At 53.8% G+C, this 20,114-nt stretch overlaps 1 protein-coding gene across 2 annotated transcripts in view; it reads right to left on the reverse strand.

Annotated features, from left to right (window-relative positions):
• Positions 1-20,114, reverse strand: part of TFDP1 (transcription factor Dp-1) — a 62,741-nt gene that overhangs the window by 20,016 nt on the left and 22,611 nt on the right. For both annotated transcript variants that reach the window (XM_017861826.1, XM_017861825.1), the window contains exon 3: positions 6,915-6,981. In XM_017861826.1, coding sequence (XP_017717315.1) covers positions 6,915-6,981 — 67 coding nt within the window. The remainder of the gene's footprint in view (positions 1-6,914; positions 6,982-20,114) is intronic.

Here is a 20,114-nt window from a genome sequence, read left to right on the forward strand (position 1 = left end):
AATCTGGCAATATAAGTAGAGTGTTCCACACATTTTCTTGGTAAGGCTGCCCCACACAATCTATGCATGGGAGGGAGGAGCACTAACATTTCAGGGACAAGCTGAGTCACATGAAGACATGGCCCACAAGCCGACTCTACAGAAATAATATTGTTTCAACTGTAAAAGGCACTACGTAGCCTTTTTCAAATGAACTAATTAAAAACATTTTATATACAGCATTTTAAATGGAGAATTCCTTTCTTGGGAAGAAAATTAGTTAAGAATATATACGGTCTGAGTTGCTATAATCCATTAACAGAAAAAGGAGTCTAAATACAGTATTCACATTTTATCATTACTTATCCTATTCTATTAATATCTATAGGGCTTCAGATAAATTATGAGACCATAAAGTTTTGTATTTTCTGAAAAACAATTTTAACATCTTTACATTGTCAGAGCCAGACGTCTACGAGTTATTGTTTTGCCCACCAAGCTGGAGACGCTTTGTCTGCTCATCTGGCCAAGCACAGCCCCTCTGCAGGGGAGCGGCTCTGCAGGTGAGTGCCTCCGTGGCTGGCTCACAAGCAGCATTTGTGCACATTGGCCACAACAGAACATTCTTCTCTGTTGTCAGCACTGAGGAGGAAGCTCCTGCCTAAGTGACCACAGCCAGGCACCTGCCCCATGGAGACACTGCTCTCCCCACACTCCATTCAGACTCAGGAGACCTGAGCTCCTAGAACGCAGGTTGAGGCAGCTCCCACACAAAACCTATCCTCTGGCAGTTATCAGAGACCTCAGCTGCACAAACCACACATCTACTGCACCTGACGTGGCTGGGCCCCCCAGCAGGACCTGCTCCTGAGAACACGCGGTTACTACTCCAAGTTCACAGCATGGCTGAAGTCGCTCCCACAAACCTCTCTGTACAAACACACAGAGCTCCAGGAGGCTACCCTGCATCCACAGTCATCATCTCACACCTGGGAACAAGGGTTACAGCCACAGAAATGTCATTACTGGGCTAAAAACAGAGGCTGGGTTTTTAATATCCTTCGGGGTAAAAACAGAGAAATACGAAGAGAGAAAAAGCTGATGGCTTCTCCTGACAGTTTTGTAGGAGGCTGGCAGTTTGAAGAGGCCAACCAAAAGTTATACCCTCCCTTCCTATAACCCCCTTTCCCTAACAGTTGTACAAAGAGCAGTGCGTTGGGTGGGGCGGGGGGAGGGCACAGTTCACAAGCGACAGTCACCACGAGTAAGGAATTACGTAAGCAACACTAAGCTTCTGACCACACATCACTGCTAAATTTCCTCCTCCACTTAGAACCCTAAAGCCGACAGACATGAGACTGAAGCAGGAGGAAAGTAAAGACACAACAAAGGGAGATGATCTTTCGGAAGCAGTCATTCTGGGCTAAGAGCACATGTATAATCAAATGCCCACATGTGCTGGGCATTCCCATATGAGCAGCAACCGAGGGACCCAGGCCCGGCGCCGCAGACAGGGTGAGCCTGCACCGCACACAGCCATGACCTGTGTCTGAGTGCTCTCCACGTACTCACTATGTTAAAAATCATGAGCACACTATGAGAAAAAGGCAGCAAATAACAAAAGGTAGCAAAACGCATCACAGTCGCCGAAGCCACGAATAGAAGGGCCCCAGTGACTAAAGACAGGAGCCACCAAAAGGCATGGGGAGGACGCAGACACTCCACGCACCAGCTGCCAAAGTACACGCTCAAATGTACACTTACACTTACACATTTACTTTTTTTTGAGACAGAGTCTCACTCTGTCACCCAGGCTAGAGGGCAGTGGAGCAATCTCGGTTCACTGCAACCTCCGCCTTCCGGGTTCAAGTGATTCTCCTGCCTTAGCCTCCTGAGTAGCTGGGATTACAGGCACGCAACCACAGCGCCCCAGTAATTTTTATATTTGTAGTGGAGAGGCAGTTTCACCATGTTGGCTAGACTGGTCTTGAACTCCTGACCTCAGGTGATCCACCTGCCTAGGTCTCCCAAAGTGCTGGGATAACAGGCGTGAGCCACTGTGCCCAGCCTACTCATTTGATACGGGGTCTGGCTCTGTCGCCCAGGCTGGAGTGCAGAGGCTCAATCACAACTCACTGCAGCCTCGACCTCCCAGGCTCAAGCGATCCTCCTGCCTCAGCCTCCCGAGTAGCTGCGACTATCTATAGGCATGCACCACCATGCTTGGCTACTTTTTTTTTTTTTTATTTTTTGTAGAGATGGGGCCTCACGTTGTTGCCCAGGCTGGTCTTGAACTCCTGGCCTCAAGCAATCCTCCCACTGCAGCTCCCCCATATCTCACTGCAGCACTGAGATTTCTGGTGTGAGCACCTGCACCTGGCCTACACACGTATCTGCGCTCTCAGGAACAGTGTGGGCGGATTCTCGGTGAGCCTGGATCACCCCTCGGTACAGGGGTGCACAGGCAGCCCTGAGGTACAGACAGACAAGCACACTTCCAGGCCAGCTGTGGCCTCCCGGCTGGCCTCCCTGAGGACGAGGTGCAGGTCGGACAGGATTGCACACATCGGAGAGGAGGATGCAGGCAGCCCTGGGGCCAGGTCACCCTGGGACGGGGGCAGGGTGGACCAGGCAAAGCCAGAGGGAAAGCTCCTATCAGTACTGCGGGGCCACAGGCATGATATGAGGAAGAGCCCACCTATGACACACAAAGCCTAAAAACACACCACCACCAAATGCTGGTGAGGACGTGGAACTGCCAGACACACAGTGTGTGTGCAAATGTTCACACCAGCATTTTGCTCTCAGGAAACAATCAGAGGCAAACCAAACAGCCACGCCTAAAATGGCCCACGTAAAATGTATCATCAAAACCTCCACGTTGGGACTCTCATCCTTGGGGAGCCTGTGGATACAAAATGTCTCGAGTTTGGTGCATTTCTCAGAAAAGCAGTTTTCTGAGCCTCGAAGGGTGTGATGGTGTTTTAACGTGTCAGCCTGACGGTGCTCTATCCCGTTATTCAGCCAAAGGCCAGCCGAGAACTTGCCGCTAAACTCCTTGAAAAGGAGCCATTAAGCAAAGGAGATTGTGCTCGATGCAGGTGGGCCTTGTCTAACCCAATGAAGGCTTTTTAGAGCAAAACCTACATTTTTCCAGAAAAAGAATTCATCACCAATCGCCCTGCAGGTTCCGCCCTGGTGGCCCCACTATGGCTAGGCTGGGTCCTGTAGTGAGTCCCCACCTGGGTTCCCCGTCCCCCTGGCTGTTGCTCTAGAGAACACTGACAATCACAGTGAGGACCTGGACACAGGCCCCCCACAGCAGCATCAGGAAGAGACACAGTGGCCCCAAGCGGTTGTGGAGTGGAGAGGAGCTGGGAGGACCAGGGCCAGGGACCCACGAGGAGCCTCGGCTGGGCTCATCCCCTCTACCTTCCCCTGATCCACTCTCACCAGGACAGCTCCTGTCCTGCCTCAAGATCTGACTCAAGCAAGGCCTCCACAGCCCTCGAAGTGCTACCGACCATACCCTGGGCTCGCAGGGCACAGACGGAGGAAGGCGGAGCCTTGCTCACTTGCACCACCAAGGGCAACTCAAAAAGCACCCGCAACGGCTCCATCTAAGGGCGCCGAGGGCCCTGCCTAGACCGCCCCACCTCCCAAACTAGAGGCAAGGGGGGCCCACTAGTGAAGACGGGTGTCTGTTGGGGAGGCAAGGACTATACGCTTACACACACACACAACTCACACACATGCACAATCAGAACTCACACTCAACTCATGCACATACACGCACACTCACACAACTCATACTCAACTCGCACATAAACACACAACTCATTCAACTCACGCACACAACTCACATACACACATGCACACGCACAGAACACAACACACAACACTCCACACACACCTCACTCAACTCACACCCAACTCACACGTGCACATGCACACAACTCACAGGCAACTCACACACACAACACACATCTCGACTCACAAATGCACGAACACAACTGACACAACCCACGTGAACTCATGCACACAACACAAGCACTCCACACACACACTCTTCACAATTCACATAACTCACTTGCACACACACAAGCACACAACTCACACGCATGCACCCACAAACTCACAGGTACACTCACGTACTCACACAACTCATGCACACAACACACATGCACACTCAACACATACTCAACTCATGCACACTCAGACATGCAGTCACTCCTCATGCACAATGCACCAACAAGCACTCCTCACATACACACTCATTCACGCATACACACTGACATACACTCATGCACACACTCCTCACATGCACACTCAGTGACACACACATTCCTCACGCACACTCATGCACACATATTGACACAGACACATGCAAACACCAACAAACTGTTCTATTTGTTAAACAGAATTCTCTGGAACGAACACCGGAAGAGAACACTAGTGCTCACCTGCTTGGGCAGAAGAGGAAAGAAGGAAACCTCTCCGCACCTTTTCATACTTCAAAATTTTAAAACATGAACACGTCACTGACTCAAAACCAAATTTAAAATAACCACGTGTGGCCAGGTGCAGTGGCTCACGCCTGTAATCCTAGCACTTTGGGAGGCCGAGGCGGGCGGATCATGAGGTCAGGAGTTCGAGACCAATATGGTGAAACCCCATCTCTACTAAAAATACAAAATTAGCTGGATATGGTGGTGAGCACCTGTAATCCCAGCTACTCAGGAGGTTGAGGCAGGAGAATCACTGAATCTGGGAGGCGGAGGTTGCAGTGAGCCGAGATCACGCCACTGCACTCCAGCCCGGGCGACAGAGTGAGACTCCATCTCAAAAACAACGACAACAACAACAAAAAAAACTCCACGTGTGTGGTGGAATCAACACCAGGTGAGGGCAGGGGAGGCCCAAGAGCTGCTGCCGGCGATCCGGGGAAAGAACTGACCATCCCAAGGCTCACCTCGGAGGGATCAGGGGGCCGGGGCACGCGGGGTGAGCAGACAGGAAACGCATGGCCCTGCTGGGCCGTGTCAAAACCAGAACATTTTCAGCTATGCTACGAATGCCAGAATATGTTCCCTCCTGATCCCTGCAATTCAACTCTTCAGCTCCATTAAACTTGTTACAGATTTAAGCACAGATTTGTGAGTAAGAATGGAAAAGGAGACGGCCCACATGTGGTAAGAAAGCCTACTGCATGTAACCTAACGAGGAATCCAAATTCAACACCATAGTAACAGACTTCATCATTTCCAATGGTGAAAATGGTGAACCTTTTCATTGTTATTTCTGCTTTATCACCTGAACAGAAAATGTCATGCCTGTAACTTGTGCACTTTTTTTTTTGAGACGGAGTCTCGCTCTGTTGCCCGGGCTGGAGTGCAGTGGCCAAATCTCAGCTCACTGCAAGCTCCGCCTCCCGGGTTTATGCCATTCTCCTGCCTCAGCCTCCTATGTGCACTTTTAAGTGTTCAATTAGTTACACTAAAACTATACTTCTCTCAAGCAATCTGTGAATCCTCAAATGATCAAGACAAAAAGCTCATAAATAATCCTAAAAGGGCTGCGTAGATTTGCTCCCTACTCCTAGAAAAGCAGCAGGGAAGGACCTGCGTCAGCAGAAGAGCAGGGCCAGTCCCACCTCCTTCTGGCAGGGCCCACGGGCAGCAGGAGGCTGGGGAGGCTGCAGGCTGGCTCAGGTCACAAGGCCAAGTTCTTTCAAGGAAGAGACCAGAGTAGGACCTACGGACGGGCCCCAAGGAGACATCTGGACCTGGCTCCGCAGCACGTAGGGGTTGGAGGCAGATGGCACCATGGGCGCCCACACCAGCATTGGACAGAAAGGGACAGGCAGCAGGGCCAAGCCTCAGCAGAGAGCTGGTGGCCTGGTCACCCACGCCCCAGAGCCACGGCAAGCACTGAGAGGTCACTTACAAGGGTCTCAATGTTAAGAGTAAAAAAAGCTCATTTTATATATGGGAATAATTAGAAAAATCAGAAGGTTCCTTCTAGGAATCTAAAACGGAAACACATCCAGGCCTCTAGGCTCCTCCCTGGGCTGACGCAACCAGGTGCATGTTGCGACCAGAGCACTCAGTGGACCCACTAGGCTCTGCAGGCAGAAACATCTCAGGACAAAGCAAGCTCTTCCACAAGCTTGTCTCCCAGCAATATCACAACCAACCACAGTAAACTGCCTGCACGCACTCCCAGCTCCACACAGCACAGCCTCTCACGAGGGGCCAAGCACCGCACATCAAAGCTTCTAAGTAGTGTGTCCTGACCCAGCACAGGTAAGGAGTTTACCTGGGAAGTAACCAGGTGAGCACACACACCTTCATGAATGTAAACCACAGCACCACTCCAAGGTGTGACATGGAAACTGCCAACCGTGGGACCCGGAAGAGGCGGCTTCAACCTCTCCAGCTGACTTCCTCCCCTGGATTCCTCAAGACAGGAAGAATGGTTTTTCCTCAAGAGCTAGTAAAATACACACGCGAAGCGTTACACGTGGCAAGTGCTCGCTTCGCAGGAGGTGTGCACCACGGTAGGCCCATCGTTCCTGAAACAGCACAGGTGAGTCCTGCTTCTGGAAGTGCCCACACCACTGCTGAGACGTCATTATCTTTGGGTGGCGGGAAAACAAATTATCTTTACTTCTTCTTTACATTATTCTACCTTTTTCTAAACTTTTGCAAATAGTATACATACCTTAGAATTCAAAATCCGCAAAGCTGCTGGTGTGTGTGCAGGCTGTGTTCTAAATATTAGAAGGCCCCTACGCCCACCCTCCTGGGTTCCCGGAGCACAAAGGTGCCCGTGCAAGAGACGCCATCATTAGCAAGAGGCTTCCACGTCAACAGCTTCATAAACACGTGAAGCTTCGCGCATTCATCAACACAGTCCGGAGCAGGTGCCCTTACCTTTTCCGGGACTGAGGTTCTGGTCTATGAAGACCTTGAGTTCTCCGTTGGCTTCAATTAGACCGGCCTGCAGAAAGCAACAAAACCATAATAAATACAACAGCTAAAAGGGCTACGAAACAAGGGGTGTCTAAAGCCACCCTCAAGGGTTCTATCAAATAACGTTGTAAAAGGCAGAAGGGCCACAGCTAAGCAACGCCAGGAACCCCAGGAGAACGCCAGGTCCGGAGAAGGAACGTCGCTGTCACCACGGCACCTGCAGGGCCAAAACAGCATCGTCCACCAGGAATTAGCCACGACTTATAGAATCCACACAGTCTTGAAAAATCACGATTGTAATGATGAGGAAAATGTTCACAATAGAATGTTAAACGAAAGGCGGCACAGATAAGAGTACAGCCACACAGCGGGGGCTGGGGCATGACGGCGCAGCCACACGGCGGGGGCACACGCGTGACAGGACAACCACACAGCCGGAAACATATGCATGATGGTGTAGCCACACAGCCGGACACACACGCATGATGGTACAGCCATACAGCGGGGCACATGTGTGACAGTACAGCCGCACAGCAAGAACACACGCGTGATGGCACAACCACAGCAGGCGCACACACGTGACAGTATAGCCACAGCAGGGGCACACGCCTAATGGTACAGCTATACGGCAGTAACACACACCTAACGGTTCAGCCACACAGCAAGACACATTAAGGGGGACTCCTATCAGAATTGTCAACCTCATCCTGCTTCTCCAGAAAAGTCACGAAATCTTTCATTCTCTTACTTGTCCCAACAAAACGTCAGTCCCCAGGGGCTGGGCTCTGCGAAGGAAAGGCCATCCCAAGAGGAGGTCTTGGAGGGGTGGCCTCTGGGCGTGGCCGCCTGAGCATGAGCACACACACAGCAGCACGCTTGAGTACCCAGGGTCTGAGGAGGCCACGCACCTCAGGCAGTGGGGCTGGGGGGCGGCGATGGGGGTTGCTGTCTTCGCTAAGGGTAAAGACACCCGAAGGCACCCTTCTGTAGACAACACCACGGGAACAAGGAGACGCCATGACCCCATGGTGCCACCCACATAAGTCAGGGGACATGGGGAGGCAGCCCAGGTACAAGCCAGGGAGCCAAGACTAAAAGCCCAGCAAGATGACCCCTGCAAGACCACTGGGCAATTTCCTGAGCATCTTCACAACCCCTTTCCCTACAGAAGATGAGGAAAACCAGGGCTGCCCGTAAGCTTGAGGACGACGGCAAGTTCACATCCTAGGAGGCTAAAAAAAGATAGTAACGACAGACATTCAAACTGGGTCCAACCACACTTTCTGAGTCTGGCTGTGCAGCAGGCACCATCCCAGCCCTGGCTGTGGGACTTGCTGGGAGGTGGGTGGACGACCCAGTGACCACCTGCACACAGAGCCAGGTGAGGTGGGATGTGCAGGAGGGGCTGCATCACACTGGCCACACCAAGGGGCTGGGATCCAGGCTCCACCACGCCCAGGGGCCCAAAGACGGCTTGTGATGCAATCTCAAGGAAAAGAGCTGTGGGGCAAGAACCTGACCACACCCAGGAGGCGCCTCTGAGGCCACCAACCTGATGCAGCACCAGACAGGCCCCGCAGAGGGCTGCGCTGGCACAAACGCACGACACCAGACAGGCCCCGCAGAGGGCTACGCTGGCACAAACGCACGACACCAGACAGGCCCCGCAGAGGGCTACGCTGGCACAAACGCACGACACCAGGCAGGCCCCGCAGAGGGCTACGCTGGCACAAACGCACGACACCAGACAGGCCTTGCAGAGGGCTAGGGGCTACCTGGCAGCAAACACACGACAGGAAAAGCGTGAACGCGTGGTCAACAACGGTGGGCCTGAAAAGCCGCGGCATGGCTTTGTGCTGGCACCCATTAGTGTGTTACACAATATGAGCATGCCAGACGTCCTGGTCACGCCATGAGGGCAATATCATCCAGGCCAGGTTGGAAGGCCGAGATGTTAAGCCTGGGAGAGAAAGGGCAGGAGGGTACGGCCAGTAAGAAAAAGGCAAGTGGGTGCGGATAGGTGGCTAAGCCAGGTACACACGGCCAAGTGGCTATGGCGGGCCAGAATCCACAGGAGATGAAGGCCAAGACACTACAGCAAAGTAGGTAAGGTCAGGTGACTATGACCAAGGAGGTGAAAGCAAACTAGGTAAGACTGAGAAGTTAAACACAAGGTGGGTCAGCCAGAAGTGAACAGCCAGGTGCGTAAGGCCAGGAAGTTACAGCCAGGAGGTTAAGGCCTGGTGCGTGAGGCCAGGAGGCAAGGGCCTCGGTCAGGGCTGGTCAGGCTTGAGCCCAGCTCGAGCATCTGTGTGGGAGTGGAGCATGCTCCAGCCCCGGGTGCGTGGAGCTGGAGGAAGCCGTGCCAGGGGTCTGACGGAGCAAGTCCCAGTTGTGGAGGATGACCGCCCTCCCACCTACACAGCCAGGGCTGTGTCCAGTTTCCCTGCATGGCGTCTGCGCTCCCAGCCCTGGCCTGTGGCAACCGTGGTTCGGGCTCTGAAGCCGTTTTGTACCACTGCCCCTGTCTATCGCCCTCCCTCACCAGGATGAACAAATGAGCACCTGCTAAGAAGTGCAGGGCCAGGGACTGGTGCAGGGCACGCACTGCCCAGGGTGGCACAGCGCCTTTTTTCTGTTGGTGGGGACAGCCCGATGGGCAGAGACAGAGCAGGGGCTGCTCCTCCCCATGCCTGCAGGGCGTGTGGAAGACCCCCAGGAGCAGCGGCTGCTGTGGCCTCCATGAAACGCCGGCAAGTCAGGCCTCAACAGAGGAGCCCCGCCTAGGGCCACCGTGCACTCAGACACAGGCCTGGCCCGGCCACCGCGACGCTCGTGTCTGTAAACGTTCTGCCGCTGCTCACATAAAACCCTCCTCAAGTGCACCAATACAGGCCCTGCAAGAACACCAACTGCCCTTGCCCAGGGGAGACCTCGGCAGCCGCAGGGGCTGGGGCACAGGTGGCCTGGATGTTTCTCACTCTACCCCACTGACTCGGTGGTCAGCCCCGGCTGGGACAGGAACTCAGCAATCCCTGAGTAGCCCACGCCCAGGAAACCCAGGTCCAGGAGACCACTGCCCCGTCACCGCCACCCACCGGCACCCCCTCCTTCCGGGCAGTGCTTCCTCCTCCCCAGCAGCTGCCCAGGGAGTTAACGGGCCAGGCTGTGGACCCAGGTAGCCCTTCCAGGAAGACTGAGATGGGGTGAAGGGGCCCGTCTTTCTCCACCAGCCTCAATGTTGTGACATACAGCTCTGGGGTAACTGCACGGACGCGGAGCACACAGTGACGGCAGCCAGTGAGGAGAGAACAAGGCCCACATGTGGGCCAGAGCCGCACTGCCGACACAAGCGTGGCATCATCTGTGGGTCCAACTGGGTCTGCCACAAGCATCGTTTTGCTCCAGGAAAAACCCTTTCATTCCCCTTCTTTATGCAACTCATGCTTCTGAAAGTAGAAATGGCAGATAGCACTTCAAAATCCACAGCCTCGGCCTGCTGGTTCCACCGGCCACGTGCCCAGGTGTCGCTAGATCCCTGGCAAGCGCCCGCAGCTCACAGCTGGCCCCTTTCCTCAGCTTTCTCCTGGAGAAGCTCTGGGCCCAGGAGGCAGGGGCCATGAATGACGCCCTGTGCTGTCTCAGCAGCAGCGCTGACGCTGCCACCTGCACGCCTCTGTCAGGGGCCACCCTCCCTGCAGGGTGTTTGGCGGCGTCCTCAGCCTTCACCCCGGGTGGGACAATCAGAATCATCTCCGGACACTGCGAAGCCACCGGCAGCCAAGAACCACAGACTCAGAGGCATGACTTCTGGGGCCGCAGGGCCTCTAAAGCAGACCTCTCCAGGGCTGGTGGAGAACAAATGCACACCTGGCTACAGAGGCTACAGTCTCAACCTTAATTTCCAACTAGGAACACGAGGCTGTAAGACAGGAAACCTGACCTAAAAGGAAACCACACAGTGGTTCCTGTGGTGCCTGTAAGTGCCTATCTTGATGGGATGCGCTTACTCCACACTGAGTTTGACAAACACTGAAAATATTTCATAATACAATGTGTGTCAAAATCACACGGGAAATGCAAACTCTCCTTTCCATAAAGGAGATTAGAAAACAAAACCACCACCTAGACTGCCTCTGTTCACAGATCATCTGAAGAACTCACACAAATGTTCTACAAACCAGCACTGGAGGAGGGTGAACCGGGGAGACGTGAGTGGGAGCAGGCGGCTGACGGCAGGGCTGGGCCACAACAGCCTCCAGGAAGGCTCTGTGGCATCTTCATGTGCGGCCCTCCTAATCCTGCTTGGGATGGTATTTTGAAGTGACTGGGCCATGAAGGCACAGCCTCCCAGATGGAATCTGTGCCCTGATAAAGGGGCTCCCTGGCCCTACCACCAGGTGAGGGCACGGCAAGAAGATGCTACTTACCAGCCAAGCAGCGGCTCTCACCAGACACCAAACCTACCAGGGCCTTGATAGTGGACTCTTAGGCTCCCGAGCTGTGAGCAGTCGATTCCTGTTGTTTACAAGCTGCCCAATTCATGGTGACGGTATTCTTGTGACAGCAGCCCAAGCAACCAGGACAGGCTCTCCTGCAAATACCCACCACTGTGCTGCCTTTCCAATGGGCCCTGCTGCAGACATCCACCACCACGCTGCCTTTCCAACGGGCTCCCCTGAGGACACTCACCACCACACCACCTTCCCAACAGGATCCCACGCAGACACTCACCACTGCACTGTCTCCTACCGGCTCCCCTGCAGACACCCACCACCGCACCACCTTCCCACAGGATCCCCCGCGGACACCCACCACCGCACCGCCTTCCCACAGGATCCCCCGCGGACACCCACCACTGCACTGCCTTCCCACAGGATCCCCTGCAGACACTCATCACCGCACCGCCTCCTACCAGCTCCCCTGTGGACACTCAACATTGCGCCACCTTCTCCCTGAACTGACTTCTGTGATCCGACCCCCGGGAGGATGGAAATAAGGGGCAACTTCTGAAGCTAGGTCACTCCCTGCCCTCTTGCAAAAGCTGGTGCCATGGTGTGAGGATATTCAAGAGGCCCTGAGGTGGTCCTGGTGCTGAGGGCTCCTCCTGCACTGCTGCCACAGGTAAGACATCTAGGAAGCAGACTCCCAGACCTTGGTCTTGAGGCCTGCAGAGCTGGGTAACGTCTCAACTGCAACTGCGTGAGACTCCAGGACAGAAGCACCCAACCGAGCCACTCCCAAACTCCGGGCCCACAGCTATTGTGTGGGAGTAAGAGAGCGTATTATTGTTTTAAGCCACTACATTCGTCTGTTTCACAGCAATAGATAACTAATACAGCAGTAAAGAGTTTTCTCCAGAACATTAAAAAAAAGTGATTATTTTCATCAACCAGGTTGTCACTGAATTTATTTTCGAAGTGATCTTGAACCCCGCGCAAACTTAGTTCCACATGGAAAGCTCACTGGCACTGTCGTCCGAAGAACGGGATCCCACGTGGCACGCCCTCAGCATCAGCCTTTCAAAGCTGCGCTCACTCTCGGACACCCCCTTCCTGGAAGGTGACCCCCAAGGACAGGGAAGTTCGTTATGACGACCCCCTTGGCTGACAACAGGAAGAGTCGCAAGAACTAAGTGCAGCATCGTCCCTGAAAAAGACAGTGACGATGCCATGATTTAATTCCCATTTGCCATCAAACACAATGCCCTGCTGAGGCTCCACGCAGCCACGAGGAAGCTCAGCCAGCCACATCCCGACAAAAACCTACCAAGAGCTTGAGGTTCATGACTCGCTGCTGCCCACCTGCAGACCACAACCTCCCCACGTGGGCTCCACCTCGCTCCCGGGAAGGGGCCCGCGCAGGGCAGGTAAACATGCAGACCCTCAGCCTCCGCTCCTGCCCGAGACAACAGCACCAGACCCCCAGCGTAGCGTGTGGATGTTGAGAACCCTGTATGTGGGGTGATCACCCATCCTGGTTGGCCCGGAACTAAGACAGGCTCCTAGGACACAGAACCACCAGGGTCCCGCCAGGCAGGGAGGCCCCGGGCTGGCTATAAACGCTGGCTGCTAAACGGGACTTGTTAACAGGAACACGGGCTGGGGTCCGTCCGCTCAGTGTTCGTGTCAACAGGATGCACAAGGGGTGCACGCTGGCCTGCTGGTCAACGGCACAGTGGCCTTAGCATCCAAGTCCCCACTCTCCAGACCAGGGGCCAGCTGTGGCCTTGCTAGCTCCCATGTCACAGCCAGCACCTGAATAGGCAACCCCACGTGAGCCACGCAGGATCCAAGGCCACAGCCTCTCCTGTCCTGTGTCCTGTCTTTAGGAGTGTGGGTGTGAGTCTGGGTCTCCGCTGACACTTTAGAACTAAGACAGACACAAATACAGCCTCTGTGATTGTTTAATATGAAGTCATTCCTATGGGTTGACATTTAGCAGATACTACAAAACCACAACGAGCAGCTTGAGTATGTAAGGAGCTGCGGGAAAGACCCTCATGTAGGTCCTCCTGACATTTCTTGTGGGCTGTGACCCACAGGAGCTCAGTAACAAGCACCAAAACACAAACGGTTTCATTTGCCTTTTTTTTTTGGAGACAGGCTCTTACTCTGTCACCCATGCAGGGGTGCAGTGGTAAGATCTCAGCTCACTGCAGGCTTGACCTTCTGGGCTCAAGCCATCCTCCCACGTCAGCCTCCGAAGCAGCTAGGACAGGCATGCACCCCATGCCGGGCTAATGTTTCTTTAACTTTTAGTAGAGATGAGGTCTCATTATGTTGCCCAGGCTGGTCTCGAACCCCTGGGCTCAAGCACGCGTAAGCTACCACGCCTGGCCCAGATTCCTGTGTCTAATATACTGCTGAAATTGCTATCAATTTTAAGACATGTGCACTGGACTTATTTTCCTGTTAAATCTTTATACTCAAGATGCAGCCCTACCTCCCAGTAAGGACACCTCAAGGTGCTAAACACATTCACATATAAGCCAACAGCAAAGGTGCCCCTTGGCTAAAACTAACCTTAATTTCTATTAGAAAAACTATGTTCAACTATATTTGTGTTTGTAGTTAATGGAGATAACAGTTGATTATTCTCGTCTTACATTAGATAAAACCGTACCATGAGTAGCAGCAATAACAGCAAAACACACGTTCCCAAAACACGCCATGCTGCTAGAAAAAGCTGAACCAACTGAAAATGAGAACTATTAAAGATGACATCGTTTAATAAACCTCAGCAGTGCCCACTTCGTGACAGGGTCTACGAATGGGACTAACTTCCGTGCCAGGCCTAAAAGGGGGCCTATCACTGCCGTCATCTTTAAAACACACAGGTGACCACGGTTCTCACAACCTGGAGCTGCACTCGCCTGGCCCTGATGGAGGCGCTGCCCAGGCCCTCATCGCCTCCTTCCCTGCTGGCCAGTACCCGCCAGGGTGTGTCCAGGGGGCTAATCCCCTGGGGATACACAAGCCCTAGAGACCCAGGAGGGTGCAAGGGCGTGAAGACGACTCTCCCCTACACTCGACACACAAGGCCTAGAGACCCAGGAGGGTGAGAGGGCGTGAAGAGGACTCTCCCCTACACAGCCAGTGAGGGGTCAGCCAGTGGCACACAGCAGCCAGGTGGGGCACATGCCGGACCCCACACTGTCTCACCCCTCTCTGCCCTGCTCTTCTCTGTACTTTCTAATCTACTGAACAATTTACCATTTCCATTGCTAACGGCTCCCCACTGAAGTGTAAACCAGGCTTATCTGAGCCGTGGCCTGCAGGCTGCACGTGGCCCAAGACACCTTTGAATGCAGCCCAACACAAATTTGCAAATTTTATGAGTTTTTTTTTTAGCTTAGCTATTGTTAGTGTTACTCTATTTTATGTGGCCCAAGACAATTCTTCTTGCAATGTGGTCCAGGGAAAACAAAAGATTTGACGACCCTGGCATCAACTCTGTGAAAGCAGGAATTTTGCCTGGTAAGAAAACCGCTCAGCAGGGGCCCTGCAGTCCCGACATCACAGGTTCACAAGCCAGGCCCAGGGGAGGGCTGGAGACAGGGACACCAGGGCCACACACTTCTCAGAGGGGACCCAGCAAATGATTCAGGCTTGAGGGTCATCCAGTCTCTGTCACAGCCACTCAGCTCTGCCTTCACAACAGCCAAAAAAGTGTGAAGGAACAATCTTAATTTCAAAAGTAAGCAGAGGCAAGAAGAAAGTGACCCAGCTGCACTGAGGGATCCCCCTGAGGACTGGAGTGGCCCATGCCAGACCCCAGGGCAGAAAACACTTCACTGCACTTTAAACTGTATAATGAATGAGGAGACCTGGGGAAGACGCCACTCTATATAACAGCAGCCAGGATGGGCCGCCTGCTACCAGGGCCCTCCTGGTCCCAGCATGGGACTCCTGCAGAGAACTCTCTCTGCTCCTCCTCTGACTTGCGCGGAGAACTCCGTCTGCTTCCCCCTTGACTCTTGTGGGTAACTCCGTCCGCTCCTCCCTCAACTCCTGCGGGTAACTCCGTCTGCTCCTCCCTTAACTCCTGCAGAGAACTCTCTCTGCTCCTCCCTTTTGGCTGTTGGGTTGCCCATCACAAACAGCTGGCACTTCTGCCCACCTGGCCACAAGCCCTTCCTCTGGGGCTGGGGCTAGGACCCAGCCTGGAGCTCCCAGGAGCCCTCCTGGGCCCTGGAGAGCACACCTGGGAACAAACACAACCCCAGAGCTCAGGGACAACCTCTGGCAGCCCCAGCCACTCCTTCCAGTACCCTGGCCCCGCAGGGGGCCCCACGTGGGCAGCCCTGACCTACTCCCACCAAGCACCAGAGCCTGGTGAGGGTGAGGGTGGCCTCAAGAGACTGACTCTGACCTTGCTGGCTCACCCTGAGGAAGCCACCAGCAAGCTGCCCTACACTGGGGTCCACACGGCAAAGCACAAGAACACACCCCCAGCAGCAGCCCACAAGGAGCGGGATCCAACCAGCAACCGGGTGAGTTAATCTGAAAGTGGTCCTGCCGGGACCAACTCAGGGCACCACAGGCCAGGGCCACCTGGGACAGGCTGGACAGGGGACCTGGGCTCCTAACAGGCACTGGGAGGCAACAGACGCTGCTGGTTCAAGATGCTAAATCCAGACAGGACACGCTGGGTGACCGCCAGGCCCAGCCTTTCTCAGCTACAGAGGCCAACACCTCCCCACCTCGGGGAAGAGGACACGGTGCCACTGCAGAGCAGGGACGCGGCAGAAAAGAACCTCGCATCTGAAGAAGATCCGGGACAGCGCGAAGGCTCATCTCACGNCCACCAGGGTCCCGCCAGGCAGGGAGGCCCCGGGCTGGCTATAAACGCTGGCTGCTAAACGGGACTTGTTAACAGGAACACGGGCTGGGGTCCGTCCGCTCAGTGTTCGTGTCAACAGGATGCACAAGGGGTGCACGCTGGCCTGCTGGTCAACGGCACAGTGGCCTTAGCATCCAAGTCCCCACTCTCCAGACCAGGGGCCAGCTGTGGCCTTGCTAGCTCCCATGTCACAGCCAGCACCTGAATAGGCAACCCCACGTGAGCCACGCAGGATCCAAGGCCACAGCCTCTCCTGTCCTGTGTCCTGTCTTTAGGAGTGTGGGTGTGAGTCTGGGTCTCCGCTGACACTTTAGAACTAAGACAGACACAAATACAGCCTCTGTGATTGTTTAATATGAAGTCATTCCTATGGGTTGACATTTAGCAGATACTACAAAACCACAACGAGCAGCTTGAGTATGTAAGGAGCTGCGGGAAAGACCCTCATGTAGGTCCTCCTGACATTTCTTGTGGGCTGTGACCCACAGGAGCTCAGTAACAAGCACCAAAACACAAACGGTTTCATTTGCCTTTTTTTTTTGGAGACAGGCTCTTACTCTGTCACCCATGCAGGGGTGCAGTGGTAAGATCTCAGCTCACTGCAGGCTTGACCTTCTGGGCTCAAGCCATCCTCCCACGTCAGCCTCCGAAGCAGCTAGGACAGGCATGCACCCCATGCCGGGCTAATGTTTCTTTAACTTTTAGTAGAGATGAGGTCTCATTATGTTGCCCAGGCTGGTCTCGAACCCCTGGGCTCAAGCACGCGTAAGCTACCACGCCTGGCCCAGATTCCTGTGTCTAATATACTGCTGAAATTGCTATCAATTTTAAGACATGTGCACTGGACTTATTTTCCTGTTAAATCTTTATACTCAAGATGCAGCCCTACCTCCCAGTAAGGACACCTCAAGGTGCTAAACACATTCACATATAAGCCAACAGCAAAGGTGCCCCTTGGCTAAAACTAACCTTAATTTCTATTAGAAAACTATGTTCAACTATATTTGTGTTTGTAGTTAATGGAGATAACAGTTGATTATTCTCGTCTTACATTAGATAAAACCGTACCATGAGTAGCAGCAATAACAGCAAAACACACGTTCCCAAAACACGCCATGCTGCTAGAAAAGCTGAACCAACTGAAAATGAGAACTATTAAAGATGACATCGTTTAATAAACCTCAGCAGTGCCCACTTCGTGACAGGGTCTACGAATGGGACTAACTTCCGTGCCAGGCCTAAAAGGGGCCTATCACTGCCGTCATCTTTAAAACACACAGGTGACCACGGTTCTCACAACCTGGAGCTGCACTCGCCTGGCCCTGATGGAGGCGCTGCCCAGGCCCTCATCGCCTCCTTCCCTGCTGGCCAGTACCCGCCAGGGTGTGTCCAGGGGCTAATCCCCTGGGGATACACAAGCCCTAGAGACCCAGGAGGGTGCAAGGGCGTGAAGACGACTCTCCCCTACACTCGACACACAAGGCCTAGAGACCCAGGAGGGTGAGAGGGCGTGAAGAGGACTCTCCCCTACACAGCCAGTGAGGGGTCAGCCAGTGGCACACAGCAGCCAGGTGGGGCACATGCCGGACCCCACACTGTCTCACCCCTCTCTGCCCTGCTCTTCTCTGTACTTTCTAATCTACTGAACAATTTACCATTTCCATTGCTAACGGCTCCCCACTGAAGTGTAAACCAGGCTTATCTGAGCCGTGGCCTGCAGGCTGCACGTGGCCCAAGACACCTTTGAATGCAGCCCAACACAAATTTGCAAATTTTATGAGTTTTTTTTTTAGCTTAGCTATTGTTAGTGTTACTCTATTTTATGTGGCCCAAGACAATTCTTCTTGCAATGTGGTCCAGGGAAAACAAAAGATTTGACGACCCTGGCATCAACTCTGTGAAAGCAGGAATTTTGCCTGGTAAGAAAACCGCTCAGCAGGGGCCCTGCAGTCCCGACATCACAGGTTCACAAGCCAGGCCCAGGGGAGGGCTGGAGACAGGGACACCAGGGCCACACACTTCTCAGAGGGGACCCAGCAAATGATTCAGGCTTGAGGGTCATCCAGTCTCTGTCACAGCCACTCAGCTCTGCCTTCACAACAGCCAAAAAAGTGTGAAGGAACAATCTTAATTTCAAAAGTAAGCAGAGGCAAGAAGAAAGTGACCCAGCTGCACTGAGGGATCCCCTGAGGACTGGAGTGGCCCATGCCAGACCCCAGGGCAGAAAACACTTCACTGCACTTTAAACTGTATAATGAATGAGGAGACCTGGGGAAGACGCCACTCTATATAACAGCAGCCAGGATGGGCCGCCTGCTACCAGGGCCCTCCTGGTCCCAGCATGGGACTCCTGCAGAGAACTCTCTCTGCTCCTCCTCTGACTTGCGCGGAGAACTCCGTCTGCTTCCCCTTGACTCTTGTGGGTAACTCCGTCCGCTCCTCCCTCAACTCCTGCGGGTAACTCCGTCTGCTCCTCCCTTAACTCCTGCAGAGAACTCTCTCTGCTCCTCCCTTTTGGCTGTTGGGTTGCCCATCACAAACAGCTGGCACTTCTGCCCACCTGGCCACAAGCCCTTCCTCTGGGGCTGGGGCTAGGACCCAGCCTGGAGCTCCCAGGAGCCCTCCTGGGCCCTGGAGAGCACACCTGGGAACAAACACAACCCCAGAGCTCAGGGACAACCTCTGGCAGCCCCAGCCACTCCTTCCAGTACCCTGGCCCCGCAGGGGCCCCACGTGGGCAGCCCTGACCTACTCCCACCAAGCACCAGAGCCTGGTGAGGGTGAGGGTGGCCTCAAGAGACTGACTCTGACCTTGCTGGCTCACCCTGAGGAAGCCACCAGCAAGCTGCCCTACACTGGGGTCCACACGGCAAAGCACAAGAACACACCCCAGCAGCAGCCCACAAGGAGCGGGATCCAACCAGCAACCGGGTGAGTTAATCTGAAAGTGGTCCTGCCGGGACCAACTCAGGGCACCACAGGCCAGGGCCACCTGGGACAGGCTGGACAGGGGACCTGGGCTCCTAACAGGCACTGGGAGGCAACAGACGCTGCTGGTTCAAGATGCTAAATCCAGACAGGACACGCTGGGTGACCGCCAGGCCCAGCCTTTCTCAGCTACAGAGGCCAACACCTCCCCACCTCGGGGAAGAGGACACGGTGCCACTGCAGAGCAGGGACGCGGCAGAAAAGAACCTCGCATCTGAAGAAGATCCGGGACAGCGCGAAGGCTCATCTCACGAACACGCTCCGAGTGAAAGCATCAAGTGGGAAGAGCAGGACAGGAGCTGCCGTGTCTGGAAATGGCAGGACAGGAGCCTCAGATCAAGCCTGCTGCGGAAACAATTACAGAAGAAATGTGTTTACATAAAAACCCTAGAAGAAAACCTAGGCAATACCATTCAGGACACAGGCATGGGCAAGGACTTCATGTCTAAAACACCAAAAGTAACGGCAACAAAAGCCAAAATTGACAAATGGGATCTAATTAAACTAAAGAGCTTCTGCACAGCAAAAGAAGCTACCATCAGAGTGAACAGGCAACCTACAGAATGGGAGAAAATTTTTGCAATCTACCCATCTGACAAAGGGCTAATATCCAGAATCTACAAAGAACTTGAACAAATTTACAAGAAAAAAATCAACCCCATCAAAAAGTGGGCAAAGGATATGAACAGACACTTCTCAAAAGAAGACATTTATGCAGCCAACAGACACATGAAAAAATGCTCATCATCACTGGCCATCAGAGAAATGCAAATCAAAACCACAATGAGATACCATCTCACACCAGTTAGAATGGCAATCATTAAAAAG

The sequence above is a fragment of the Rhinopithecus bieti genome, unplaced genomic scaffold, assembly GCF_001698545.2.
Source record: "Rhinopithecus bieti isolate Rb0 unplaced genomic scaffold, ASM169854v2 scaffold_62034, whole genome shotgun sequence".
Taxonomy (NCBI): Eukaryota; Metazoa; Chordata; class Mammalia; order Primates; family Cercopithecidae; genus Rhinopithecus; species Rhinopithecus bieti.